This window comes from Lepus europaeus, chromosome 11 (genome assembly GCF_033115175.1).
Source record: "Lepus europaeus isolate LE1 chromosome 11, mLepTim1.pri, whole genome shotgun sequence".
NCBI lineage: Eukaryota > Metazoa > Chordata > Mammalia > Lagomorpha > Leporidae > Lepus > Lepus europaeus.
The window spans coordinates 39,425,452-39,449,297 of NC_084837.1; the positions used below are offsets into that span (position 1 = coordinate 39,425,452).

Sequence of the window (23,846 nt, forward strand, 5' to 3'; positions counted from 1 at the left end):
TCATCAATAACAATAGCAGTAATTTGAAATTATGTTTCAAATAAATGCCAGTATGGATGATTATATTCTTTCTAACCAACCCTGTAACAGTTCTATTCAGTGGAATAGTATAAAGTTTAAATAGTATAGTTTAAAGTTTAGTTAATTTAGTTCAAGATGAACTAAAACTTACTTTCTGGTTACCAGTAATGTACCAAATGTGATGATATTTAAGTCCAAAACAGGATTTTTTTAAATGTAACTTTTAGTATTATTTAAATAAGATTTTGGTGTATTGTAGTTGATTCATATAAACGTTATAACTGTGTTCTCTCAGAATGTACCGTCTGTGGCAGTAGAGTAATACTCAAGGGAAATTATTTTATCCCTAAGGTCATTGAGGGAAATATCGTGATGTCACATTTTGTTGATCTTCTATAACGACATTAAAATATTATTAGATTTTTCTTGTCTTTCACATAAAAAAATTACAGGAAAAAATCCCTTTATCTTTGTCAGGCATGTGTGTGGAACACATCAAAAGTTTAACAGTGACTTTAACTTGTTTATATTTACAAATACCTTTCGTCTAACTATGAACTTCAGAATGAAGTTATGCCCCTCTTTGGCCAGAATACAGTGATAGTTCAAAAATAAACTTATTTTTCCCTGTTATATACATTGTCTTTCAACATTGCCCTTTTTAATATAAAATTGTAGATTGCCAGCATGAAACAGGATCTTATTAATTGGTTTGTATTTCTCAATTTCAGCATTAAAAATATACCCATAATTTTTTTCAATATTGTCTTTTTCACCCCATCAGCGAGAAATGTTTTTGAATGGCTGTTGTGTGGTATATCTAGGATCACCTCTAACATTGTTATTCTAACAGAAGTAGTAGATACCTTCCTTTGGGTTGTTTTTCTACAAATTAGAGATTTTTAGTTCTGGAACAAAGGATTGATTGGCATCTGATTCAGTGTACACATATTTCTATTCATACATATTACTTTTTGTAGTTGTTTAAAAAAAATCTTAGTTAAAGGGATATTATAAAAATAAGATTCATAGCCGGTGGCGCCGGCACACCGGGTTCTAGTCCCAGTTGCCCCTCTTCCAGGCCAGCTCTCTGCTGTGGCCCGGGAGTGCAGTGGAGGATGGCCCAAGTGCTTGGGGCCCTGCAACCCATGGGAGACCAGGATAAGCACCTGGCTCCTGCCATCGGATCAGCGCGGTGCGCTGGCCACGGCGGCCATTGGAGGGTGAACCAACGGCAAAGGAAGACCTTTCTCTCTGTCTCTCTCTCACTGTCCACTCTGTCAAAAAATAAATTACAAAAAAAAATAGGATTCACATGTGACTTTTGTGCCCGCAATAGAGAGAGATAATCTGCAGAGGGTGATTAGGAAGGCCTAGAGGAGCATCTGGTCTACCTTCATTCCAGCTTCACTCTTGCTGGTCACAAGATCTGTCTTGCCATTTGTAGAAGGGATAGGGTGTATGCTGGTCAGTTCCATCTTTTTTATTCTTTGAGTAGTGTGCATCATCAAACTTTGGCCATTGCTCTGGGTAAAGTTTTATCCTGGGTCTGTTCTCTAAGTTGTTTTAAACTTTCCTCCCCTTCCCAGGCTTTAAAATGATCTCAAAGAAAGTATGTTAACCCCTCAGAAGATAGGCTTAGAAGATTTATTTATTTAAAAGAGCAACAGAGAGAGAATGATCTTCCTTCCATCCTCTCGTTAACCTGGCAAATGCTCTTCCCCTCAACCCCCTGCCAAAACAGTCAAGGTTGGGCCATGTAGGTCTCCCACATAGGTGGCAGGAACTCAAGTACTTGTGCCATCTTCTGTCCCCTTCCCATAAGCAGGAAGCTAGATTGGAAGCAGAGTAGGACACAAACCAGCATTCTGGTATGTGATACCTGTGTCACAGTTAGTGGCTTAACCTGCTGCACCACAACGCCAGCTTCAGAAGACAGTTATATTACAGATATCCTAGTTTTTAAGATGCCAATAGGAAAACCATTTTCCTTAAATATATAACATAAGCTATAAATGTGTTAAATGAGTAGAAATTAGTGTTTTAGGCCGGCGCCGTGGCTTAACAGGCTAATCCTCCGCCTTGCGGCGCCGGCACACCGGGTTCTAGTCCCGGTCAGGGCGCCGGATTCTGTCCTGGTTGCCCCTCTTCCAGGCCAGCTCTCTGCTATGGCCCGGGAAGGCAGTGGAGGATGGCCCAAATGCTTGGGCCCTGCACCCCATGGGAGACCAGGAGAAGCACCTGGCTCCTGGCTTCAGATCAGCGCAGTACGCTAGCCGCAGCGGCCATTGGAGGGTGAACCAACGGCAAAAGGAAGACCTTTCTCTCTCTTTCTCTCTCACTGTCCACTCTGCCTGACAAAAAAGAAAAAAAAAAAAAGAAATTAGTGTTTTAAAACATATTAATCACTAAGTTGGCCTGAAATTATAGACAAAAACATTCTGTAAATTGGCTCATGTGTTACTGGCCAAGAGGCAAATAATATTCATCTTAAATATTTTGTGACTATTACCCATTTAGTCTAAATATTCTCATCTCTTTGTTGATAGAGAAGTAGGAAGAGAGAGCAAGCACTCAACCTGCCATATTTATAAATTAGAAATTATTGAGGATTTTTAAGACTTTTTTCCAGCCTTTAAAAAAACTCTTTATATAAGGTTGTCAAGGTAAAAGTGTGGGCTTTGGAAGCAAAGAGATAGGGATTTAAATCCTAGTTCTGCCATTTATTATCCACATGAACTCAAATTAATCTATCCTACATTAAAATGTGGTCTCACATTTATAAGAAGGAGGTAAGATATTACACGCTTGGCCCGAATTTTTCTGTAACAGTAGCAGGTTCTTAAATATCATCGATATGCCTAGGGGTGGGCATTTAGCCTACCAGTTAAGACGCCCACGTCTCGTACGAGTGCCTAAGTTCCGTACTCAGCCGCAGCTGCTGATTCCAGCTTGCTGCAAGTGCAGTCTGGAAGGCCACGATAATGGTTCAGGTAATTGAGTTCCTGCCACCCACGTGGGAAACCTGGATTGAGGTCCCAGCTCCCAGTCTCAGCTCTAGCTGCAGGCATTTGAGGAGTGAACCACAGCTCTAGCTGCAGGCATTTGAGGAGCGAACCAGTAGATGGGAGCACTCTGTCCTTTCTCCCAATTTTTTCAAACTTTTTTCTTTCTCTTTCCTTCTAATCCTAACCTAACGCTAACCTGATTCAAAGGCTATTAACTTTTACTCCTCTCTATTTAACACCTTCATTATGCAGCTGGACTTTGTTCCAGGATCTTTGCATATGGTAAGCATTGATCCTCACAGCAACTTTGTAAAATACTTGTCTCCATTTTACAAATAAAAAATGCCACAGATTAGTTGGCTCAAGCTCAAACAGCTAACAGGGACAGGAGTTGGACACAGCAGTTAACTTGTCACTTGGGACACCTGCATCCCATATCTGACTGCCAGGGTTTAAATCTCAATTCTGCTTTGAATTCTAGCTTCCTGCTAATGTGCACCTGGGAGGCAGCAGTTGATGGCTCAAGTACTTGGGTCCCTGCCACTCACAGTGGTTATCTAGACTAAGTTCTGCCTCCTGATTTCAGCCTGGCCCAGCTCTGTCAATTTCAAGAATTTGGAGAGAACCAGCAGGTGGAAGATACCTGTCTCCCTCTCTTTCTCTGTCTCTGCATTTCAAATTAAAAGTAACTTTTTATATAAAAAAAAAAAGTAGTAAAGTGACATACTTGGCATTTAATCTAGGAGTATGCCCACATTCTTTTTAATAGTCATGAACTGGGGGTGGGCATTTGTGGCACAGGTTAAACAACCACTTGCCATGCCAGCATCCCATATCAGAGTACCGGTTCCAGTCCTGACTATTCTGCTTCTGGTCCAGTTTGCTGCTAATGAGCCTGGGAAGGCAGCAGAAGTTGGCCCAAGTACTTGGCCCCTACCACTCAGTAGGAGACCAGAATGGAGTTCCTGGCCCCTAGCCTTGAGCCCAGCCCAGCCCTGGATGTTAGGGCCATTTAAGGAGTAAATCCGCAGATAGATGTCTCTTTGCTTTCTCTCCCTGTTCAAATAAATAAATCTTAAAAAATATATTGTATCTTAGTTCAGTAACTTTACCACTTTTAAACTGATCATTTATATCACTGTCCAAACCATAATTGACAATCCACTGAGTTCCCTGTTATAATCCATTTAGATTCCCAAAGTAATATTCATGTTATTTGTAATAAGTTAATTATAGCCAATGTGCAATACATGGATCAATGTATTCTGCCATCAAGATAGAAGCACTGTGTGAGCATTCCAAGAGAGTAACACTATGTCATACATATAGCTGGGAGCCCACAGGTACTCTGGGAACTCTCTCCTTAGGGATATAGTAATATAAGAGAATCTGCATTCTTTATGGTCCAGGAGATGAAATGACATGTAGGATCACTGTATTCTTTACATGTAAAATTGAGGCCTATCCGCTGTAAATTATTTGTGGAGTTTGCATATGTTGAGCATATAGCACAAATGCCATTTGCCAATACATGGGAACTTACAGATAACTATCCACCACCCACAAGGAAAAGCCTGATAGGCCTCTCAGTTGACTGAAGGGGGACTCAACTAGAAATAAGGGAGACAAAAACTGGTTTTGGGGAAAATATTCTTTGAGTTTGGTGGACCATAAGTGCTCTCCGATAAAACTTTCTACGATGGTAGAAATACTCTGCATTTGCACTGCCCAGTGTAGCAGTCCCTAACCCCATGTGGCTGTTGAACATGTGAAGTGTGGCTAGTGGACTAAGAAACTGAATTTTTATTTAGTTTTAATTAAATTTGATTAAATTTATTGGGGCTACCGTACTGGACAGTTAAGTGCTAGAGATTTTATTGCTGGGTGGTTAATATGCCACCAGTACAGTGAACACTTTAAATAAAGGTGGGTGTTTACTGAAACTCTCATAGATGCTTTTTCTTCTTTTTTCCTATGTGAACTTGTGTTGTTAGTTGGTAAGTATAACATTTGTAAGTACAAAGCACTGTCCATTGTCAGACATCCCCATTGGAACTCACTGCATGCTCGGTTATATTTCCTAACGAAATCCTGATTCTTCTCTCCTCTGCTTCTCGATTAACATCTGTAAAATTCTGCATTGTGTCGTTCATGTCTGTTACCTGTCTTCTCTGTTTTCTCACTTCTGCTTGCTACTCCATTCTTCATTCACAACAAAGAAAGAAAGGCAGTGATAGTTCTCTTCCTCCCAAAACCTCCGCTAGAAAACATTGGCCATCTCAAGGTAAACAGCCACGGGAAGGCCTTCCACACCGCGGGAACCCAGTGCATTACCAGAAAAGCATGAACCACCTACCGCTCTTCACCTTCCTCTGCTATCCTTCTGCAGCGCTTCCCTGTCAAGGGCCATGGGTTCGTAGGATTTAGATTTCCCAACATAGATCCACTACAAACCAGTTCAGATCTTCAGGAAGAATAAAGGTATACAGAATTACTTCCTTCTCCTAGTGTTTCAAAGGGCTGTCTCATTTCAGTTCAAATGTAGAACATACTTTGAGAAGAAAAGTAGTTGACCTAGATTATGAGTTCACAAAATTTTTTCCCTTAGTAATGTGTACGCCAAGTATAACGTGGCCTTAACTACTTAACAAATCAGTAGGACAGTAGGATCTGTACTCCTTATTGAACATTTTTGCTTTTCTTTAAATAGTTAGAACCTTAAGCACAAATGTTTCATTAGATGAGTGCTGGCATAATTATTTCCAAGGTTGAAGCATCAGTGAGGTATGCTGCACTGGCTAACAAACCAGAAGTTTCCCTCCAAAGTAAGGGAGTGTATAAATTTAAGCCTGCAACATGGGTGGGGTTTTGCTTGTGACACAAACTTTTCATATACTCAGGCCCCTCAAAACCTGGATGAAAGTGCCTTAAAACACAAAAATACTTGAAAAAGTTTGTGGAAAAATGGAATTGTAAATTTTCATACAAAAAATTACTAAAATCTGTGCATAGTCTTTCATAATACACATTTTCCATGAACATTTTGATGACCCCTCATATACAGAATTTTGTTTTGTTTCCGGATTTTCTACTTCTAATCTAATCTTATTCATTTGTCTAGAAAATATTTAAAAACTTAGTGTTCAAGATTCTGTAGTTTTGCTGTAAAGAATCATAATTCATAGAAATAAAGAGGTGAAGAACCACTTTGTAAATGACACAAAGAATTTTCTTTGTTTTGCTTCTTTTAAAATCTTAGCTCTACTAAATACCAGTTACTTGTTATGCCTGAATACTGTAACTGCCAAAGTTTAGCTCTTCTAAATTAAGTTGCTTATATCTTCTAAATTAAGAAATTTATGAGCCAATTTGTCCTTTTTGACTGACTTGCAGATGAGAATTCTTATCTTTGTCCCCTCCCCAGGAATTCATCTTTCTCTTTCCTAAAACCATATTTAAACACCCAGCATGTATAATGATCTCCTAGCACTAAGTTCCTTCTTGGAATTGTTGGTTCCAAAATTGAAGCCACTTTTTTCCAGGTTTGAACAGTGAGGCTGTCCCCGCCCCGCCTCTTGATTTTGGTTATACACCTTGAACCCTGGAGAGAACTGGCTCTCCTCACTTGCTTCTTTGAGCTCTTCGCTGCATGCGGACGGTGCTGTGGATCCCCGTTCTTGCTGGCCCAAAGATTTTGTTTCCCATTGCTTTTTCCACGGTTCTGGCCCTGAGAGATTGGCGCTTTCCTCGCTAATATGATGGCCTCTGCCAGCAGCTCAGGGAGCTGTTGTAGCAGCAGGTTGGAGGCTTGCTCTTTCCCTCCAAAGACCCGCCTGAGGGTGGGGATCCTTGCCACAGATCAGTAGCAGAAAGGTCATTCCATATGGCATGAGAGGATGGGTGCTGGACTAACGTCCTTGCTGTTTCCTGCAGGCTCCTACCCAGAGATTCTACCCAGTGAAACTCCCACAGCCACGCAGGTAGACGGGGCTGACCTGGCCTCGCCAATGTCTCCTCGAACTAGCAAAAGCCGCATGTCCATGAAGCTGCGTCGTTCCTCCGGCTCAGCCAATAAATCCTAAGGAGACAGCAGCCCAGGAGTGACCAGCAGTAGTAGCCACCTTAGCACGAACACAGTGTTAACCCTCTCAGGCCCTCGTGTCTGCCATAGCACGCATGCTCCTTCCTGTACATTTGAGAAAACACTGGATTTAAATAATTTGTAACTTAATATTTTAATGTGGATTATTTATTTTTGTTTCCCCCCACACTCCAAGCTGCCATATTTTGATGGTGTGGAGTTTTATTCTACATTCTTTACCTTCCTAGATAATTATGTGTCAGTAGTTTTACCTTAACTTCATGATAAACTTTGAGTTAAAATATAATTGGACAGTAGTCTATTTATTGTTTCCCATTGCAACTTTGTCTCAATAAATATATCAATTTTGTTTTTACAAATGTAAGGTTTTAAGTTTAAGCATTTGTAAAGTTATGGCAAAAGTTACAAATCTGTTAATACACAGAATGTGTACAGATTATTTATGTTATGAGAATAAAACACTCAAAGTAAATGGACTTTTAGCATCTCGAATTCCTTGGAAATAATTTTAGCATTAACAATTTCCTCCCAAGGCAGTGTCTCATTTGTTGGCTGAGCAGCTAATGTTGTGACATACCCATTAACAGAACAATCACTGTGCTGAACTTTGATTTATGTTTAGCTTCCGGATATTTTTCTAATATTTTGCTTTTTTAAGTGGTATCATTGTTAAATGCCATTTCTGTTTGGAGATCGTGACCCTTTATTACGGACTGCTGGGTCCTGGTGTACCTGTATTATCATAAAGTACCAAACAGCAGAGAGGGAGGGAAGAAGGAAAAAACTTTGCTGAAACAAATTGCTCAAATTATGTGTATTTAGAAAAAGAAAAAGAAAAGGGAACCTGACCCAGGAGTGTAAGGTAAACCTGATGGTGTTAAAACAGAACTTGCAGGTGCAAGTTGTCCACATTCCACCCTCCAGAAATATTTTCCTATAGTGGATAAGCTGCTCACGTTTCATTTTGAATGGGCATCTCCTAAGGAAACGTATGTAGCATGACATGGGTACTAACTGCATGTGTAAATACATCATACTGGCAACCGTAAAATATAAATTATGTATCATCACTCGTGTAGTATCTACAAATTTGTAACAGTGGGGAAAAGATGACATGGTATTTAATAATACAATAAAAATATTCTTATCACTTCCTGTCCATGAGTGTTGACTTGTCTTTTGTGTTTCATATATTCTCAGTCTTCCTCAGTAGGACTTTATAATTAATAGGGAAATGTAAAGCATAAACTAGGCTATCTTACCTAATCATGAAAATGAATTTAAATTCCCTTTTCAAGATATACTCCAACTTATCTCAGAGATCCTACCACACTCATTAAAAATGTACCTTTCAGAGTTCCTGTGCACTTAATTTTATATTACAAATAAAAACTAAAATGCCTATGAAATCTGTAGAAAATAATCAACTAGATAAGGAGTCTCTTTGAGAGCAAGAAAACATAGTTTTCCATAGCCAAGGTGAGGAATTAGAAAAAGTAACTGCTTATGTGTTTCTCAAGTGCTTTTTTAAAAAATGGATGCCTAATATATGGTTGATATGTTTTTCAAAAGGGATTAAAAATACAAATAGTGAATTAACTCCAAATTTTTTTCATCTTCAGCCAACACTTTCACTATTAAAAAAAAAAAAGAAAATGCTTTATTTTCTATTGATGCTGTTGGAAAAAGTATCTTTTTAGATTTAATGAATAGTAGAGATTCTTTGCCTTTGCCCAGTCTGTTCAGCCACATTTCAAAGGAGTATTTCATATTGCTCTTCTGCACCATTTGCAAAATGTCCTGTCTGTGTTCTGTTTAAATGGGTCATTAGAATCTAAGGTAGACCATCAGCATTTGGGGAGACAACAAATGGGGCTTTGAAAATGGGCCATGTTCAACAGGATTCTTAAGACAAACACAACAAAGCACAGTCTGTGTATATTTATTTGGTGGTAAGCATCTTACAAATATGAGCTGTCAGCCAGTGCACTCAGTGTCCCAAACTGGCTATTAGGGCATGAGTATAGAATGTACACTGAATATGGTTTACAAAGAAATTTCAAAACTAAGTTGCTGCTTAAAAGAAAATAGTAAATACTGAGTGAATTGTGATTCAGTTCCACAGTGGCTTATAGGTGTTAACATCTTCCTTAAACTGAACATAGTTTTGTAAATAATACAGCGTAAAATTTACAACAGAAGCATTAAACAGTTGGGGTGAAACAATGAAACAACCAAACTTAAGGAGTCCTGCACTTCAAAAAGCTATTTAAAAGAAAGGTTTTAAATAGTTTCTTCCTCAACACTGCACACAAAACAGCTGAAGATGGCAATATGGGAGTGTCTCAACCCCCTCCAGTAAAGGAGCACCCTCCCCACCTCCAAACACTAACTCAAGAGTGGACCAGTACAAAAAATTGTGAAAATGAAATGTTCCAAGGGAGAGCCCTACACCTCCCAAATGCAGCAAATATGCTCTTACATTTCCTGCTATGGACACACGGCTTGAATCTGGTTCCCCTGTAAGTTTGGCACCAATCACATAATTCACAGAATATACAGTGTAAAATATCTGACCCTATGGAGACAGAAACTACATAGGTGCCTGTGATGGCAAGAGAGGAAAAAAAAAAAAATGGTGACTACCACTTTTGGTAGCCAGAACCCTCTGAAGAACCGAAACATGCACGCACTCACTGCGACTTTCCATAGGAATTACAAATCAGAATTTGTTAGGGACTCCGGAGTCTGGGGTAGAGGGGAAGGCGGGAAATGCTATGTCCGTGGGAAAGTGGGGGAGGACTTAAAGCTGAGGGTCTGACTGCGAATGTTGATTCCTTATACATACCTGCTCTAGAGAGAGCTCACACGTTGCTGCCCGCTCCTCTGGCGGAACACTGACTACTGGGAGTGTTAGGAGAGAAAACATGGGAAGTCAAGACAGTAAACTTGAAAGCCGAAGAAAGCCCCGCAGAAATCCTCATGATCTGTTTTCTCCATGGCCAACTTCGACATCTTCCACGTCTTTCAGCCTTCAACAGCCAGGCCGCAGTGGCATCTGCAGCAGCAACACCTGCCGACTTTCCGAGGGGTGGCACTTGTTGATGTGCCGGGTGAGCCCCGGGGAGCTGAAAAAAGTGGACGGGCAGTGCTTGCACGAGAAAATCTGCTGAGGGCTCCCATCGGGCGCCCCGCCTGGGCCCGGCGCCTCAGCAGGAGCCCCGGCCAGAGCGGGCAGGAGCAGCTCCTCGCGGACAGCATGCCACAGCCGGTGCTTCTCCCTGATATCTGCAGACGGGAAGTGCGCCCCGCACAACGGGCAGGCGAAGGCCGGGGCGAGCGCGCGAACCGAGGCCGCCTCGTGAGTGCCCAGGTGTTTGCGCAGATAAGCTTGCCGACGAAACTTCTTGTGGCAGTATGGGCACACGAAGATCTCGGCGACCCCACCGCCACTGGCACCGCCCGGCCCGGGCACCCGGCGCCCCAGCACCCGCTCGGTGTAAGGGGCCTGCGGCAGCGACGGCTCCGGCTGCGCGAGCAGCGGGAGGCTCTGGCGCGGGGCGCTGTCCTGGTGCTGATCCTGCGCGGAGCTGTCCGCGGCCCTCGGGTGCTGATCCGCGGTCCGCTCTGCCCGGCTGTTCTCCTTCCCCTCCGCCAGGAAGGACTCTGCGGCCCCGGAGTTAGTGGAGGATGAAGGCGGGGGCAGCGGCGGCTTCCCGTCGGCGGAGGACACGGTGGCGTTTGCCACCACCGGACGCGGCTTGTGCCAGCGGCGATGGGAGGCGAGGTTCGCGGGGCAGCTGAAGACCTTGTCGCACTCGGGGCAGCGGTACTCGACGCGCACGATGCGGGAGCAGCGGTGCTGGGCCAACGCGAAGGGGTCTGCGTACTGCTCCTTGCACAGCTGGCAGATGAACTCCCCCAGCGGCGTGCGGCTGTCCCCCAGGCCCCGGGGCTGCGCGCCGGGTTCCTCCTCCTTGATCCTCAGGCCTAGGACAGGCGACGTGGTCACCTCATCAGCGAAGCTCAACTTCCTCATGGCCTTTGGCTTCTTGACTCCCGTGGCCGAGAGTCCGGACGCGCAACCCAGAGGTACTTTGGTGCGGCGCTTCAGGCCGTGCAGGGTGGCCGACAGGGGTGCGGGGTCCGGCTGGAGCGCGGGCTCTGGGAATGGTGCCCGCAGCGGCAGCAGGAACTGGTCCCCCGGGGTCGGTGCGGAGAAAGCGGCCGCGGCGGCGGCGGCGCCCCCGGGGAAGGACTCGGCGGAGACGGGCGAGCTGAGGCAGCGCTCCAAGAAGGCCCGGCGCAGTTCGGCGCCCGCTGGCTTCGCCGGGCTGGGGCTGGGCCCGGTACCCTCCCGGCCATCCGCCCTCCACTCTGTGCGTTCCCGTCCGCCCGCCCCCGGGCTCACCCCAGCCGCCCGACAGGGCGACCCCGACAGTGCCCAGGCTGCCTCCGCTGGCCCCTTTCCCGGCTCCTCCTGGCTGGGGGGCGCCTCCGGCTCAGCCCTGGGCAGAGAGGAGCTGGGAGTCCCCTCGGGAAAGGGCAGCACCACCTGGGGCCCCGGCAGAGGGAAGCCTCGCTCCGCCAGGCGCACCCGGTAAGAACCGCCTGTCCGTCTAGTTCGCTTCACCAGAAAGCCCCTCGGCATGGCGGGGTCAGCGGCGCTGGGGGGACCTGGAGGAGTAGGGGTGCGCGGGTGCCGAGCGCGGGCTGGCTCAGGAGCCACACGGGCGCCACTGCGGCGGTCATGCCCGTGCACACTTTATAGCTGAGACGCGCCTGGGGGGGCCCGCGGGCCGCCCCCCACCCGGGCCGCCCCCGCCAATCCGGAGTGCGAGCGGGCACGGGGGCGGGGCTCTCGGGGTGGGGGGAGGCGGGCAGGACCCCGCCCCGCAGGAACTCCAGGCAACCACGCAGGAAGGTGAGAGCGCTGCTCTCCCAGCCTCGCGGCCCCTGGGGAAGCGGAGGCCGGGGAACCGGCAGGAGCGGGTCCGGCGCTCCGCCCGTGCCGAGCAAATGAGGCGCTGCGCCCGAGCGGCAGGGCGGCTCACCCAGCCACGCTGCGCCTCCACTTGACGGTGGGAGCCCGTCTGCCAGGCGCTATCGATCGGCGCCGCGCGCCTGTGATACTATGAGAATCCATCTGCCCAGAAGGGCTCTCAGCGCCGGCCGCGCGTGCTGGCGGCCACCCAGCTCGGGCGCCGCGCGGTTGGGCCCCAGGCTTCCAGGCGGATAAGTGCCCCCTCCCCGATGGGACTCGGAGCGGGGAGGGGAGAGGAATCCAATTTCCACTGTCCTCACCTAGAGTGGTTTCTCCGTTCACACTTCCCACTCATTCTGCCCAGAGACACGACCTGTTCAGCATGGAGTAGCTCGAGTGAGCTCCGCACTGGGGAAATCGCACTGCATCTGCGCCCCGCACGTGGCCCGCGGCTGAGCTGTGCAAAGGCTGTGCTGGAGACCAAACCCCAGCCTGTCCTCCAGGCCCCGGCAAGGAGCCCGGCGCTGCCTTAAGAGCTAGAAGCGATGGCGAAGTTTGGGGTACGGGTGAACTGAGAAACACCCCCACAATGCGCGACAGGTAACGGATCAGTACAAGAAACACCAAGAGGAAGGAGCCGTCGTGTCCGAGTCTACGCACCCGGCCAGGCCGAGCCAAAGGCCCAGGGAGGTGGCGTTTCCCGTGGGCAGGGCGGCAGCACAGATCCAGTCATCAACCAAACACCTTGTGTTCCCGACTGAGGCGTTTTCACAGGAGGACACTAGGGAGACTTGGAAGTTATTATACGTGCACTTATGAACCACCGACTACGCGCTGGGCACTCTGCTTGAGCCATCCCTGATTCTCTCTCTCTCCCCCCTCTCTCTCCCCCTCCCCTCCCAGGAAGCAGATTTTTTTTTTTTTCTGATGAAGGAACTGAGCCCTAGGAAAGCGAGATAACTGACAAGAGTCACACGGAGCCCAGATTCCAGCCAAGGACTGGCCAACTCCAAAGCCCAAACCCTAGATGCTACACCAGTGGCTCCAAACTACACTTTTCCTGGACCATATTCCACAATAAATACACTTGATAGCGCACACATGCCCACATAACACAAAGGTTTCACATAACATAATCCTCTTAACTAGCTGCAATGTATTCTAATAGTTCCCATTTAATTCTATTGCATTTTTTCTAAATATTAGTAATAGTAACCAAATTGATTTTATAACCAAATAATGGATTAGGACCCATAGTTTGAAAGTCACATGTATACTATTCAAGAGTATCAAATCATGCAACATTACAGTAAGCCTGACACTTTATCAAAATTAATATTCCAAATCACATTTAAAAATATTTTAGTCCCTAATAGTGTTTGTAAACTTCATTTCCTCCATTCATTTTATTTTTGACGTGCCAGTTTCTACGTAACTTCTAACTCAAATTCTTGTCTTTCTCCACATGCCCAGATATGTTGTGGTGTGAGAAACCTGATTTGAGAATTTTAACACTGTCATATAAGAAGGACCTTTCCCCAGAGCTGTAGTACTTTGCAAGAACTGCTTTTAAGTATTGTTTACAAAATCCAGTGGTTCCAATAGTTCTCCCTTTCTCTTCCTCCCAAGTAAAATTTGGTTACAGTCTTTATGACATTGGTATAACAATGTAGGTCAGGAACTTAAAAAAAAATACATACACTGGGTCAGGTGTTTGGCCAAGTAGTTAAGACTCTGCCTCCTGACTCCAGCTTATTGCTAACGCCCACCATAGGAAGCTGCAGTAGTGGTTTAAGTAGCCGAGTCCCTACCACCCATGTGGGAGGCTTGGATTGAGATGACAGCTCCTGGTTTCAATCCAGCCCAGCCCTGGCTGTCGGGGGGCACTTGGCAGGGTTTGGGAGTGGGAGTTGGGGGGTGTTGGGGCTGCACCAATGAATGGGAGCACTGTTGTGCGTGTGTGTATGCTCGCTCACAAACAGAAGAAATACAAGTCATACAAAAGCAGAGCAGAGATTTGCACAGAGCCATTTATCACAGTTACCTGTAATTAGAAGTAAGCTGAAACTCCCCTCAATAAATCACGGTGCCGCTATACCTTAGATGGTTAGGCATCCACAAAAATGCAGTGATGTGGACAAAGATATGTACCATAAGGTGAAGCCAAAACAGCAGGACACAAAAGTAGCCTGTATAATAGAGGGCTGAATTATGAAAGAACAGAACACCTACAACACCAGAAGGAAATACACCAAAAGATGGTTGGGATTGCCCCTGGTTAGTAGGAAATTAAATAATCTTTGGTTGTTTGGATTTTTTTAACTCTTTTTTTGTTAAATAGTTGGCAACAAGCACATATTACTCTGATGGTCAGAAAAAGTTCATTCAAACCTGCCTTAAATCCTTGTTGCTGATAAATGTGCTACCCATCCCCAAGAACATGTTTTCGAATGGAGACCGGCACAGGTCAGTGGCGGTCTCCAGGGCCACCTGTTGAATCCTGGCCTTAGGAAAGAGGCGATCAGCCCCCACTGCCACAGTTTGTCCAACGGACTTTTATGAAGAAGCTCAGGGTTAAAAAAAAAAATGCAAAGGTTAAAAGGTGGGGAAGAGGGGCCGGTGCCATGGCTCACCTGGTTAATCCTCCGCCCACGGCACCAGCATTCCATATGGGCGCTGGGTTCTAGTCCTCCGCCTTGCAGCGCTGGCACACCGGGTTCTAGTCCTGGTCGGGGCGCCGGATTCTATCCTGGTTGCCCCTCTTCCAGTCCAGCTCTCTGCTGTGGCCCGGGAAGGCAGTGGAGGATGGCCCAAGTGCTTGGGCCCTGCACCTGCATGGGAGACCAGGAGGGGGCACCTGGCTCCTGGCTTCGGAGCAGCCATAGCGGCCATTTGGGGGGTGAACCAACGGAAGGAAGACCTGTCTCTCTGTCTCTCACACTGTCTAACTCTGCCTGTCAAATTAAAAAAAAAAAAGAAAGAAAGAAAAGAAAAAGGTGGGGAAAAGAGCGAGCTTAGGTGCATACTCCCCACCTGACTACAAACCTTGATGACTCCAAAAGATGTGAACACTGCTTTCTCTTAAGAAATTATGATAAACAGGGAAAAGTGGACACAGTTGTGAAATCTTTATTTTATCTACATCCTTTTTCTTCACAAGGACGAATTTTTTCTTTTTTCTTTTTAATATGTATTTGTGTGAAAGGCAGAATTACAGAGAGGAAGACGGGGGTCTCTTATCCGCTGATTCACTCCCCAAATGGCCACACTGACTGTGGCTGGACCAGGCAGAAGCCAGAAGCCTGGAACTCCATCCAGGTATCCCAAGTGGATGTCAGGGGCCCAAGCACCTGGGGCCATCTTCCACCACTTTCCCGGTGCATCAGCAGGGAGCTAACATGGAGGTGGCGTAGCCTGGACTCGTACAGAATGCTGGCAGGTATCGCAGCTGGTGGCTTAACCGCCTGCACCACAATGCAGGACCCACTTTTTCTCCTTTTCAACCCTTAGGACCTTCCTTTGCTCTCAGCTGTATTTTGATAAAAGCAGATACACACTGGATGATCTCTCAGGCTATTTATATTTTACATGTTCTATCTCCAATTATGGAATGAGTGACTTTGGTGGAAGGTCGGAAGTGTTCAGACAATAGAAACGCGGAATATTTGTGAAGCCAGAGCCGGGTAAGAGAAGCTCCGATGACTCACTTTTCATCACTCTAGGATCTGGGGGCTGCTCAGGAGGACCTTGATTTCTTCTTTCTCCGCAGCCTCACCTCCACAGAGGTGTGTCGCTGTGAAAGGCTGACATCTGCCGCAGCGACTATAAGCGTCCTATCCCCAAGAACTTGGAAGTCAGTGTCTTTCCACAAATCTGAAACTCTGATTTCCCCTCCTAAACTTCATCCCCATCTCCGTTTTGCTGTCAGTAAATGGCACCTTCATTCAGTTGGCTACCCAGGGCAAAACTCGACTCGTGAGCAACTCCAGTCACTTCCCTCTGCAAAGCATTTCCTGAACCTGGACTCTCACCAGCTTCTCTACTGCCGCAGAGAACTTGGTCTCTTGCATCTACCCCTGCTCTCTTCAGCCAGAAGGTGGCGCTTACTGGAATAGCTATCTGACCTTTTCAATGCTCTTTTGCTCAAAATCAAGACTTCACCACATTTAGAACAGAACCAAACATTCTAACTGCTTGGCTATTTTTTTAAGCACAGGACAGAAATACAGAGATCATCCACGTGCCGATTCCCTCTCAACATGCCCGCAATAGCTAAGGCTGGGCCAGGCTCAAGCCAGGAGCTGGCAACTCAATTTGGGTCTCCCACATGGATGGCAGGGACCCAATTATTTAAGCCATCACCTGCTCAAACAGACCCTGGAAGGAACCAGCAGGTGTGATCTCTCTCCCCTCACCTCTCTCCCAAAATACATGTCTTTCAAATAAAATTTTAAAACATCAGGAAGGGAGCTGGTGCTGTGGCATAGCAGGTAAAACCACCGCCTGCAGTACCAGCATCCCATATGGGTGCAGGTTCTAGTCCCAGCTGCCCCACTTCCAATCCAGCTCTCTGCTAATGCACCTGGGAAAGCAGCAGAAGATGGTCCAAGTCTTTAGGCCCCTGAACCCATGTGGGAGACCTAGAAGCAGCTCCTGGCTCCTGGGTTTGGATCAGCTCAGCTCCAACCATTGCAGCCATTTGGGGAGTGAACCAGCAGATGGAAGACCTTTCTCTCTGCCTCTGCCTCTCTGTAACTTTGCCTTTCAAATAAATAAATCTTTAAAAAAACACCCATCAAGAACACTTCCCCTGACCACCCCAACTAAAATAGTGGCCCTGCCCTCCAGTACCCTTCATCATTTTCTATTCTACTCAGCTTTCTGTTCCTTCACAGCATGTATCATTGTCACTATGTGAAGGTACCTGGAAAAGTTCAAGGGAAAATAAACTTTTTAAATTCCATTTTTTTCACCAACTTTGTGAAGTCCTCACATGTATTATTTGTCATCTGTTGTCCCCAGTAAGCTATCAGGTCTATAAAGGCAGGTTCTTTACTGTGTTCACAAATGTAAGTCAAGTTCTAGAACAGAACCTAGCACATGTATGAATGGATTCATATCCAAAATAACGAGCCACCAGATTCAAAAAAGCATCCCAGTTTGTTTTGCTGCATCCCACAGACTGAAATCCCACCCTACCGAAGCAAAGAGAATAAGATCCTAAGGAGATACCGATCCTAGGCACTTGGGAGTCTCAGTGCAGAGAATGAGAGGTTTATACGGGCAACATATGACCCCAGAAGCCTTCATTTCCCTACCCCCGCCGCTGAGCCATGGCTTCAACCATCCCCCTCCCCTATAGGGAAGTAAACTTGAGCTCACTGCCAGGCTTCTAACTATCTTTAGCCATTTGGTATTCAGGATGCTGGAGAATGAGGGTGCAAAGAAGCTGATCGGCTTAAGCTGACTTGGGGCATCAGCTGCTGCCTCTGAGGCTCAGCAGCAGGACGCTGAGTTGGAAGGGAGGCAAGATTCGATCGCAGGCACCCAGTGGGATGCGGGCATCTCAAGCAGCAGCTTGTCCTACCATACCACCCCAGTGTAGGAGCTCTAAAGGGAGATGGCATACTGGAGCAAAGGGCATAGGCCTTAAACCAGACAGCGTTGAGTTCAATTCTGGTTCCCTTTAGCCTCCATTTCTTTTTTTTTTTTTTTTAATTTTGACAGGAAGAGTTAGACAGTGAGAGAAAGAGGGAGAAAGGTCTTCCTTCTTCCGTTGGTTCATCCCCCAAGTAGCCGCTAGGGCCAGTGTGTTGCGGCTGGCGCGCTGCGCCAATCCGAAGCCAGGAGCCAGGTGCTTCCTCCTGGTCTCCCATGTGGGTACAGGGCCCAAGCACTTGGGCCATCCTCCACTGCCCTCCCAGGCCACAGCAGAGAGCTGGACTGGAAGAGGAGCAACCGGGACAGAATCTGGCACCCTGACATGGACTAGAACCCGGAGTGCCAGCGCCGCAGGCGGAAGATTAGCCTAGTGAGCCGCGGCGCCAGCCCAGCCTCCATTTCTTTAACACAAAATGAAAATAGCAATGATTATCTCCCAGGTGCTTTGGATTTTGTTATTGTGGATGTAAAGTACTTATCACAGAACATGCTACATAGTGAAATAACAGAATAATCTCATATGTGCTGGGCTTATATTTCACCTAGTTATGAATGATTCAAGACAGGGAGGTGGGGCTGGCGCTGTGGCACAGCAGGTAAAACTGCTGCTTGCAGTGCTAGCATCCCATATGGGCACCGGTTCATATCTCGACTGCTCCACTTCTGATCCAGCTCTCTGCTGTGGCCTGGGAAAGCAGTAGAAGATGGCCCAAGTGCTTGGGCCCTGCACCCACATGGGAGATCCAGAAGAAGCTCCTGGCTTCAGATTGGCACAGCTCTAGCCCTTGCGGTCAATTGGGGAGTGAACCAGCAGACGGAAGACCTCTCTCCCTCTGCCTCTCCTTCTCTCTGTGTAACTCTGCCTTTCAAATAAATAAATCTTTAAAAAAAAAGAGATAGGTGTGCAAAGCATTTAATATGTTCAAAATTAATTTTACTCTATATAGCTAAAATTGACAACAAATGTAAAAGACAAAAGGCGGCAATGTAGTTGACTGGGTTATAGCTGTAAGTTGCAATCAGACCTGACTTTGACTCTTGGCTCTGCCATTCACCCACTATGTAAATAAGATCCCAGAATCTTATGGCACAGACAGAGGAAGCATACTATTCTCCATCAATGGGACAGCAAGCTGCTGTTTGTTGTGGTGAGGGAATATGGCAGGCAGTGGAGGAGCCGAGACTGGAAAGATACACTGGAGCCAGATTGCCAAGGGCATTGTATACCACACAAGATCAACGTAAATGTTTCCCAGTGAAACTTATCGAATTTTCTAAAAAGCACTTGAGGCAGGCATTTGGCACAGGAATTAAGACTCTTTGGAATGCCTGCATCTCCGATCAGAGAGCTTGGGTTCGAGTCCTGGCTCCCCTCCAATTCCAGCTCCCTGCTAATGTGCGCCCTGCAGGCAGCAGGGAATACTCCAAGGACCTCAGTCCCTGCTACCCACATAAGTTCCAGGCTCCTAGTTTCAAACTGGCCCAGGCCAGAGTTTTGTGACCATTTGGGGAAGTGAACCAGCAGATGGAAGATTTCTCTCTGTCCAGTCTGGGTGGCTCTGTTTCTCTTTCAAGTAAGTTGAATGTTTTTGTCAACAGCATTTCAGCAATACAGTCAGATCTCTGTCTTGAAGAGAAGACTAATGGCTGCCCTGGGGGGAAGCCGAGAGGAGAGGGAGACAAGGACACAGAGGGAGGGGGCAAGACCCAAGTCTGCCAGCTCAGCCTGCAGGACTGTAAGAGTTGGTGGACCATGATGTGGACTTGATTACTCAAATCTTGAGTTAAGTGATGGATTGGTAACTGCATAGCTATGCTTATGCCTATGTGCGTTTCCTTCCCCGCACTGAGGAGGAAAACACACGCTCTAAAATCACACATGTAGGGGAGGTCAAAAAAAAAAGACCATGTGGTGAAACTGGGATCCATTTCAGAAATTCTGAGCAGTAACTGTGAGTTTTGATTAGCAGAAAAAGGATTTTCAGTGGCATAAGATGTCAAAAGAGAGGCTTTTAAATGTCAGTTATGCTGGGGTCAAGACAGGTCATTTCCCTCTGCCAACTCTCATGTTCCATATCACGGCCATTACCTCCACGCCCTCTCATTAAACTGTTTTAACCACTTCCTTGGTTTAATGTGTAACTCTCCTATGCCACAGACACTTAATCCTCTGTTGGTGTAGACCAAGACAGCTTCTGAATATTAGAGATTCTTCAATAAGGATGCTTACCTCTCAGCTTCCAATCACAAAGGAATACACATTAGTACTGTCACTTACTAAGGAGTGATCTTAGACAATGTACCTTATCTGAGTCTCATTTCTTTATCTCTCAATTAGGCAAAATAGTATTTACATAATAGAATGAGAACTAAATGAGAAAACCTAACATCCTAGCCGGCGCCGCGGCTCACTAGGCTAATCCTCCGCCTTGCGGCGCTGGCACACCGGGTTCTAGTCCCGGTCGGGGCACCGATCCTGTCCCGGTTGCCCCTCTTCCAGGCCAGCTCTCTGCTGTGGCCAGGGAGTGCAGTGGAGGATGGCCCAAGTCCTTGGGCCCTGCACCCCATGGGAGACCAGGAGAAGCACCTGGCTCCTGCCATCGGATCAGCGCGATGCGCCGGTCACAGCGCGCCTACCGCGGCGGCCATTGGAGGGTGAACCAACGGCAAAAGGAAGACCTTTCTCTCTGTCTCTCTCTCTCACTATCCACTCTGCCTGTCAAAAAAAAAAAAAACCTAACATCCTCTACAGAGTTGGCTCATACTAGATTCCATGTCAATGTGTACACACTCAGTGTTGCTTGTAAACTCATAAGGGTAGACTCACTAATCTGCTTTCCACTGCACAAGTACTGTGCATGCCTTTTCCAAAGGAACATTCCAGAAGAATGAGGACAGCCATCTAGTGCGCTGGGGGATAAAAACCTTGCCAGTCTTTAAATATTTCATATAGTTTCAGATTTCTAATGCATATTGCAGTTGTATCAAAATTGAGAGAGAGAGAGAGAGAGAGAGAGAGAGAGAGAGAGAGAGAGAAACTCCCAAGAAGTGTGTGGAACATGGAATTACAAAGTTCATTTTGGTGCAAAACCACTTGAACTCCTCATACATATGAGGAATCTTCAAAAAAAGTCAATCGGCAGTGCATATTATACAAAAACTAGGCTTGCATTTAAAAATTCTTTACACCAATGTAAACCCATCTCTTATTTTGCCACATTTTGAAGTACTGTCATAAGTGTCTTCCCCCTTTCACACATCTATATGGTAACTTGTTATTTCTCATTGTGGCTTCTCAACGTTGGTGCCCAGAGCCTGGAACTCAGTCCAGGGCTGTCGGGTTATCAGCAGGGACCCAAGTACTGCCTCTCAGGCTGTGAACCAGCAGGGAAGTGAATCAGAAGCAGAGTGAAGACAAACCAGGCACTGGGACATGGGATGTTGGCATTCCAAGTGGCATTCAAACCACTGCACCAAATGCCTGATCCTGGAATTTTAACTAGTCAGACAGCCTTTAACTTTTAACTGGAACATTTAGTCTTTTTAGATTTGTATGATTGCTACCATGTGTTTGGAATTCAATCTGCCATCTTCCAAAGTGCTGTCTGATCTGCTATGTATCTTGTTAAGAATGTTTGTTTTTAATTGCGCAGCACAGAGAGAAACAGAGGCAGACAGAGTCATCGCATCCACTGGTTCTCTCCCAATTGCCTACGGGCCAGGAGCTCAGTCCAGATTCTCCCAGTTGCAGAAACAGCCAGTTGAGCAGTCACCTGCTACCTCCCAATGTGCACATCAGCAGGCAGCTGGAATCAGGAGCCGCCTAGCTGGATTCAGAATTTATGCATGAGTTTTATTTATAGGGGCCAGCGCTGTGGCATAGTAGGCTAAACTTCCACCTGTGATGCCGCCATCCCATATGAGCGCTGGCTCATGTCCCTGCTGCTCCTCTTCCAATCCAGCTCTCTGCTAATGGCCCAAGTCTTTGGGATCCTGGGGATCTTGCACCTGTGTGGAAGACCCAGAAGCAGCTCCTGGTTTCAGATCAGCCTGGCTCTGGCCATTGCAGTCATTTGGGGAGTGAATCAGTGGACGGAAGACCTTTCTCTCTGTAACTCTGCCTTTCAAATAAGTATGTCTTTAGAATTTTTATTCATAAAATAAATTTTATCTCTTTTCCTCTCAAAAGCATATTTGCAAAATAAATATTTTATGAATTTTGTTTATAAGTTTTACTATTATAATCTTTTAAATAATAAAAATAATGAAAACCACAGTAAATTCTTTTTTTCAAACTCAAACTTGGCTGTGAGTCTTTATGGTTTCCTGATCTCTGTAGATCACATTAAGCCTTTCATTTTTAAGATTTTATTTATTTGAAAGAAAGAAGGAGTGGCAGATCTTCCATCTGCTGATCCACTCCCTAAATGGCCACAGCAGCCATGGCTGGGCCACACTGAAGCCAGGAGCTCCACCCTGGTCTCCCACATGGGTGGCAGGGACACAAGCACTTGGGCCACCTCCCTTTGCCTTCCCAGGTGCATTAGCAGGGACCTGCATCAGAAGTAGAACAGCTGAGACTTGAACCAGTGCCCAAGTAGGATGCTGGCATCGCAGGCAGCAGCTTAGCCCAACGCGCCACAACACCAGCCGCATTTATGTCTTTCACACACTCTTCTTGACTGCCTTACACTCTGCCTCATCCAAGTCCGATAGATCCAGTACTAGAAGTTGTCTGAGTCTGGCTTTGGTGTCTGTAGTCTCTACTGGTTCTTGCTTACTTAACCTAGCTGCCTTATGGCCCTGATTTCTTTACACACTGAGCACTGGATTTGAAGAATCCTTTCTAGAAAAGGATTTAGGCCTAGAGTGAAGAGATCTCGATCCAGAGAGGATTCATGTTGGTGTCAGCCAGCCACTCCTGACCCAGAATCACTGTAACCCAAGTTCAAGGCTTGAGATTCCTGTCCTGGCAACCGGAAGGTGAGCAGTGAAAATTAACGGGCTCGGGAGAACCCAGATAGGTGACAGGATCTTCCATGTGACGTCCTGTTCTGTACAGGTCCTGGGTTTGCCTTTTGTATCCACCAAGATGAAGATTCTCACGGTCAGGAATCAGAAAACACCCTCAGAAGAGAGCAGCATCCATATTCAGCACCTTTTGGGTTTTGCCTCGAGTCTGGGAACTCCTTCTGCCTTTTTCATAACCTTCTACACTCTGACATCTTTCAGGGGCAGGTGTTTGGCCTCACAGTTGAGATGCCTCCATCGCACACTGGAGCACTTGGGTTTGTTTCCCAGCTCCAGCTCCTCATCCCAGCTTCCTGGGTACCCTGGGAGACAGTGGTTAAGGCTCAAGGAATTAGGTTCCTGCCACCTGGACTGGGGCACTGGCTAGGCCATTGCAGGCATCTGGGGAGCAAACCAGTGGATTGCATCTCTTCCCCCCCCCCCTTCTATCTCCTCCTCCTTCCCAAATGGAAATAAAATTTTAAAATTTTAAAAATTTTTAAACTTTTGGGCTGGCGCCATGGCTCACTAGGCTAATCCTCCGCCTTGCGGCGCCGGCACACCGGGTTCTAGTCCCTGTCGGGGCACCGAACTCTGTCCCAGTTGCCCCTCTTCCAGGCCAGCTCTCTGCTGTGGCCAGGGAGTGCAGTGGAGGATGGCCCAAGTGCTTGGGTCCTGCACCCCATGGGAGACCAGGATAAGCCCCTGGCTCCTGCCATCGGATTAGCGTGGTGCGCCGGCCGCAGCGCGCCAACCGCGGCGGCCATTGGAAGGTGAACCAACGGCAAAAGGAAGACCTTTGTCTCTCTCTCACTGTCCACTCTGCCTGTCAAAAAAATAAAATAAAAAATTTAAAAAAAATTTTTAAACTTTTTAAAAATCTAACTTAGATATTTGTACTAGGAAGGTTGATCTCTAACTCAGCCAGAACCATTAAATCAAACCAATATTTAAGTTTTGATAAATGCAAAGCCTTTCTTCCAAGCAATTGTACCAACTTGTACTATCAGCTGTTTTATTTTTTAAGATATATTTATTTGAAAGTCAGAGTTACACAGAG

General features: G+C 46.4%; 2 protein-coding genes across 4 annotated transcripts in view; one reads left to right on the top strand and one right to left on the bottom strand.

Annotated features, from left to right (window-relative positions):
• RALGAPA1 (Ral GTPase activating protein catalytic subunit alpha 1) overlaps positions 1-8,282 on the top strand; it is a 265,029-nt gene extending 256,747 nt beyond the window's left edge. For 2 of the 3 annotated variants that reach the window (XM_062205258.1, XM_062205260.1), the window contains exon 41: positions 6,963-8,282. Coding sequence is in view for 1 of the 3 variants with exons in the window: in XM_062205261.1 (XP_062061245.1) it covers positions 5,024-5,026; positions 6,963-7,111 (152 nt within the window). In the remaining 2 variants the exon portion in view is untranslated. Of the gene's footprint in view, positions 1-5,023; positions 5,027-6,962 lie in introns of all 3 variants that reach the window. The other variant, XM_062205261.1, reaches the window with a different exon arrangement.
• A 1,883-nt stretch (positions 8,283-10,165) lies between these two features.
• On the bottom strand, positions 10,166-11,782 carry INSM2 (INSM transcriptional repressor 2). The gene has a single exon (XM_062204618.1). The coding sequence runs from the start codon at positions 11,780-11,782 to the stop codon at positions 10,166-10,168; it is 1,617 nt and encodes a 538-aa protein (XP_062060602.1).
• Positions 11,783-23,846: the final 12,064 nt, after the last annotated feature.

What these genes read in the sequence shown, in the direction of transcription:
- INSM2 (XM_062204618.1), bottom strand. Translation starts at nt 11,782, where the DNA reads ATGCCGAGGGGCTTTCTGGTGAAGCGAACTAGACGGACAGGCGGTTCT.